Source organism: Mandrillus leucophaeus, unplaced genomic scaffold (assembly GCF_000951045.1).
Source record: "Mandrillus leucophaeus isolate KB7577 unplaced genomic scaffold, Mleu.le_1.0 Scaffold1297, whole genome shotgun sequence".
In the NCBI taxonomy this organism is placed as follows: Eukaryota; Metazoa; Chordata; class Mammalia; order Primates; family Cercopithecidae; genus Mandrillus; species Mandrillus leucophaeus.
Window position 1 is genome coordinate 265,456 of NW_012101251.1, and position 6,000 is coordinate 271,455.

Here is a 6,000-nt window from a genome sequence, read left to right on the forward strand (position 1 = left end):
TTCACGAGACCCCTTCTGATGGGGGCAACAGAAGTCATAGATGCCAGAATCAGCCACAGCACTTTCCTGTGGATGTGACTGTTTGTTTCTCTGGAGCATTTATTTGTTTCCATTTGTGCTTGTGTTTGGCTTCTCAGTGCATCTGTTCACCTCCCCTGTTACTCTGGAAACTCTCCCGGAAACAAGCGCCGCATCCCTCTGTCCCTCCTGTCCCCTCCCTGGTGCCCAGGACAAAGGCCTGACAGGGAGTCAGGACCTGGGGATTGGCCAAGGACTAGCCACATCTAAAGCTATCAGCCCCTCCTTGTAAAGGTGTCAGGCGTGTGGGAAAGAGGACAGGCTCGTGCTGGGGCAGAGATGGGGCATATAGCTCTTATGCAGGAAGCAGGGCCAGGAAGGAGGTCCAAAAACACACCAAAGCCCATGTTTCAGGGAAGCCAGCTGTCGAGAATTAGGCAGAGGGCAAGAGGCATCAGGAACTGTGAGGTTGCTGTGAGCCTCGGGCAGCTAACGCACGCTTCTCATAAGCTTCTCAAGCTTTCTGCTAGTCCCAGAATGCAGGCAGTTAGGGCCCCAAATGGAAGCAGGTAAGCCATGTAGATTAACCTGGGACATTGGTGGAGAGGCTACTCTGTGCTAACCATTCCCCTATGTTTACCTATCTTATATATAAAATCTCACGCATTGATTCTACAGTCTTATGAGAATGCTATTATTGTCCAGATGAAGGCAGATGAAGAGACTAAAGTTCAGAGAGTTTACACAATGTGTCTAACTCCAAAGTCCATGATCATCCCACTGCACCACAGGCCTCTGCCTGGATGGAAGGGAAAGGTAGTATCTCAGAGAAAATGGAGAGATGCTTCAGAAGGCTGCCCATGTGATATGACTGAGTAATAAATGTTTACATATGCATGGCCCTAAGCAACTCTCCCTCCCCTGCACAAATCCCCACCCTCATCTGAGATCATCAAAGAAATGTACACATGCTGGAAACGTCTGTGTAAATTATCAGCAGCCACTGCCCCCAGGGAGCCTGTCCACCGCTGTCCCTTGAGTTTTATGAGCCATCGCAGCACATTCATCATATTTGGAAGTTTTGCAAACAGACTTAAGTTTAAAAGTACTGTAAAGTCAGATTTCTTCTCCGAGAGAAATAAATGAGGCCTTATATAAAGCCTTAGGAAACTGAAGCTGGTCCTGAATTGAGCAGAATGCAGGGAGGAGGGTCCATTGAGAAAAGCTGGGACTTGGTGGTGGGACATATGGCCCCCATCTTCAGAGGACTAAGGAGCAGCCTTGGGGACAAGAGAAAACACAAGACATATAACTAAGCCCATGAGCAGTTCAGCTCTGAAGGTTTCCATGTGCTCCATCTATGCTGCCTCAGTCTAGTATGCTCCTGGCTTAGGGTAATTAGGGTTAACTATAAGGCCCAAGCAATGGTCCTTTGGTCAACCCCAAGGCTTTTCCAGCCACAGACTGTGCCTAGACTAAAGGATACTGGGGATGGTTTAGAGAAAGCAGACTTGCTACCAGCTGCCTGAAAGATTCAAGGCATGCTCCAAATTCCCCATATGTCCACACGAATAACAGGCCTGCCATCTGGACTTGTATTTACATCTTTCCGGAACCTAATTATTATTTTTAGAACTGTACATCTTCTGAGGTCAGTGTACTCCATATCCATTCATTTATTCATTCATTCATTCAGTAAATATTTATTTTACAGACAATCCAGGCTAAGCCTTGGAAATTCATAGGTTCATCCAGCATGACCCTAGCCCTCAAGTTACTGACAGTTTAGGTGGGGGACACAGACAGGCAGCAAGCAGTCAAGGTGCAATATGGGAAGTGCTCAGATACAGGGAAGAACAGGGAGGGGCCCTCCAATTATTAAAGATCCCATTCCTGCATGCATGCCCTGAGCCTGCCCTGCCCACGCACTGAGTGGGTGTTAAGGAGACAGTAACATGACCAAGCCCCAGAGGATCCACAGTGCAGTAGAGGACATAGAAATGTTAACAAATAAGTCAAGTAAAATGGGATGACTGCTATAAATAAAGGTATGAGAACAATGGGGAAAGAATGACTAATTCTGGAGGAGGAGAAGCAGGTTTCCAGAGGAGGGTGTGATTTCATTAGCTGTTGAATGAAACGGGCTGCAATGAGACTATGCTAAAAACTTTCCCCAGGACCTAGAAGGTTGAATTCTCAGTCCCCTCCTCCTCGTGAATCCACAGAGAGACTTGGTCTCAGTGGCTGAGTACCTGGTTCCTTATCTTTAAACCAGAAATGATAATTGTGCCTACTTATGGGACTGGCTGTTGTGACTAATGACTGAAATGGTTCTTGTAAGGTGTCAATCATGCTGTTTTGCACATAAGGGTTAGCGATTATGATGTGATCTTGCCCCCTCTTACTTTCTATTCTGATACTGAAAGGTTTCATCTCTCCTCACTTAACTGCCCCCCTCTTCCCCTGACCTCCCCCTTGGTCATTTCTGTTGCTACGCTACTATATGAATAGGTATGTGGCATGGCTGCTTTATAGAACTGTGAAATTGTAAAGGGTGCCTGGTGGGTTAGCTTCTGTTTCTGTAGAAGAGAGACAGACAAACAGAACAAGAGACAGAAGCAAACCAGGCAGCACCATAGGTAGAGAAGTACTTTTTTTTTAAGTTTGAGAGGCATTTCTGTAAACAGTCCAACAACTGGACAGACACACAGGCATCTTGGCAGGTAGACAGGCAAATGACTTGTCATCTTTGTCAGGTTCTCCAGAGCTGTGAGTTGCCTTCTGGATGCAGCTGATGGGGGTTAATCTATGGTTATTGTGATTCTCTTTCCAGCTGAGTGTGGGAATTCAGTCACAGGCACTCAGGGTACTTTGCTGTCCCCCAACTTTCCTGTGAACTACAATAACAATCACGAATGCATCTACTCCATCCAGACCCAGCCAGGGAAGGGGATTCAGCTGAAAGCCAGGGCATTCGAACTCTCCGAAGGAGATGTCCTCAAGGTAAAATTGATCAGTTTCAGAGTATGTATGTTACACTATGCAATAGTCTGGTCAATACTCACTCCTTTGTCTCTGTGTGAATGATCCAAACTTTCTCCTTCCTTCCTGAGTCCCAAGATACTGTCCTCACTCATCTGGGAGAAAGAGAGGACCAAAAGAGAGAGGTATTTGGGTATCTAAGAATATGGCTTTAGAGTTTGTTTGGAAGCTGCCTGCTATCAAATGCATGTGTAATTGAGTATAGGTTGACTGCATAATAAAAGATAGTAATTCAGCTCAGGGAACACGGCAAAACCCCGTCTCTACAAAAAATACAAAAATTAGCTGGGTGTGGTGGTGCATGCCTGTAGTCCCAGCTACTGGGGAGGCTGAGATGGGAGGATCACTTGAACCAGGGAGGTTGAGGTTACAGTGAGCCGTGATCATGCCACTGCACTCCAGACTGGGTGACAGAGTCAGACCCTGTCTCAAAATAATAATAAGATTGGAGCAGCCAATGGATCCAGTTTTCCATTTTGAACCCTGACTGTCAACATGGATAATGAAGAGCTCATAGAACATGTGTATATATGCATGTGTGTGTTCATTTGTGTAGCTATGTGTTTATGGCTATGGATGCTTTTTAAAATATGTTTCCACATGTGTGTGAATCAGTGTCCATGTATTTATTTGGTTTTGGGGATCTGTGTCTGTGCACACCTGTGTCAGTATATTGTATGTATGTGCACTTGTGCATTGCATATGTTTTGGTTGAATAACAGGCTATTGCAGTAGCTTCAGTGTACCACGATGATGGCCTGGTGTGGCAGTGGGGTTAAAGAAAGTGAGTTCAAGACATATGTAAGAGAAAGAAATGGTAAGACTTGGATTACAGAGAGGGTCATAGAGAGGATTTGTTAAGACACTCATCATATATGTCTTGTATTTCTTTGCATAAATACAAAGAATATGGATTGAGTACCTCCAATAATATGTAGTGTGTGTCTGTGTAATCAAAGAGTTGAGCATGGAGAATTTATTAAAGAGCTGCCTTAATAAAATGAATGACAAGGAAAGCCTCATGCAAAGCATGTTCATTTTCATCCTAGGCCAAGGAATTTTTTTAGCTTTTTCTAATATAGTTTTATTCCTTGTAGCCGGAGAAGTCCTTACATTAGAAAAAGTTGAACCAGAGCCCACTACTCTGGAAAATCCAAAGAGAAACCATTAAATTTCCATGCTTTCAGATTATCTCCAGATGTGATAAACGTGCTGTCCTTTTTATATACAGTATATGGATACTCTTGGCCAACCCCCTGGGGCATATGTCCTCTAGGGTGTATGGTGTGTGTGTGTGTGTGTGTGTGTGTGTGTGTGTGTGTGTGTGTTTGAAATGCATTTCTCACTCTTACCTAATGCTTTTTGAACCCAAGAAGATGCACTCATGAGATCACTGGCTGGAACTGGATGTGCCTGAAATGGGATAGAACAATCCCATTGGCTTCTTAAGCTCTGCTTTCCAACCCCACATAAAAACAGTGTGTGTCTCCCAACAAGAGAACACAAGACAAGGGTTTTATGCCCTTCTAATAACCATGTCTTTAGGCATCACCCTTGACCTTTACTTCTCTCCATCCATTTGAGTCTCAGAGGCTGCAATCAGTCCAGCAGTGCCAGAGGGACCTCCTCTCTGTAGAAGTACAGATGGAACGATGTGAGCTGGGCAATGCAGAGGCTTTCTTGGATGAAGGCCATTAGCACAAAAAGCCAGCTTTGAGGCATAGTTTACAATTTTCAGGTTTTGAAGGGGGTATAAGCAGCGGTTCTGTGCAAGTGACCTGATAGAGCCAGCACAAATGGCTCCTAGGTTGCTGGAGGTCACATGGAGTATGGCCAGTGCCATGCTTCCTCACTAAGGGAGTCTAGACTCAGAATAGCACCTAAGACATAGTCAGCAGGTGTGCACACTCAACGGCACCGTCAGGGTTCTGGCTTCAGGGTCAGGTGGGCAGCTTAGTAGATAAGCAGAGAGAGTCATTCTGAGGTGTTCAGGGTAAAAAAGCAGGAGGGACATGGGGCATAAAACCTAGGTCAGAGTTCAGGGAGGACTAACAGAGGATGCGGGAGCCCAGGTAGTGCACACACGCACACACACACGTACACACAAACACATGCACACACACGCACATGCACACATACACACACACGCACACACTCTTTAGCACCAGGGTAAGAAATGCTCCTGCTACGACCTCTTTGAGTTTAGCTCGTCTACTCTCCCTTAGAGACTGCTGAATGTTTCCATTCCCCATTTCCATTTTCCCTCTGTAACGGTGTACCAACCAGAAAATTAACCGGATATGTGTAAATATTCAGTAGATCAGAAGACGGAGACATGTCTGAGGAATCAGAGCTAATTGCCCCTCTGTAGGCAACAAAGAACAGAAACATACTTTAAAAGCTCCTAATTTGTATTCTTAAGAGAATTTGAGAGAATATTATATTTATGACACAAAACTAGGCAATAATGAAAACAGAGCAATCTGAGATGGGGAGAGATTAAATAGAGATGAAAAACATGATCACCCAATTAAAAAATGGAATGGAGGCAATGAACGGAAGATGGTAAACCACAGAAAAATGAAATCAGTTTATTAAAAGATAAATTTGAGAACTTCTCCATCTCATAAGGAAATGAAAAAGAGGATTATTTTATATTAATAAAATGGATAATCAATCCACAGTAAAACTTTATGTGCCAAATAACACAGCACAAATAAATTAAATAAAAACTGCTGGAAATGTAAAAAAATTTAATAAAGTTACAGTCATCATGGAAGATTTTAATATACCTCTGTAAGTCTGTGATATATCACCTAAGTTAAAGATAAATAAGGATTTGGGTAACTTGGATGATGTAACAGAATAAATCAGAAGAAAGTAGGAGAAAGATACTTTAAACATAAAGGCAGAAATGACTAGAGAAACAAAACTAAAAAA

The 6,000-nt window shown here is 43.7% G+C and overlaps 1 protein-coding gene across 1 annotated transcript in view; it reads left to right on the forward strand.

Annotated features, from left to right (window-relative positions):
• CSMD2 (CUB and Sushi multiple domains 2) overlaps positions 1-6,000 on the forward strand; it is a 432,839-nt gene that overhangs the window by 235,472 nt on the left and 191,367 nt on the right. Inside the window, exon 20 of the mRNA XM_011972538.1 lies at positions 2,852-3,021. Coding sequence (XP_011827928.1) covers positions 2,852-3,021 — 170 coding nt within the window. The remainder of the gene's footprint in view (positions 1-2,851; positions 3,022-6,000) is intronic.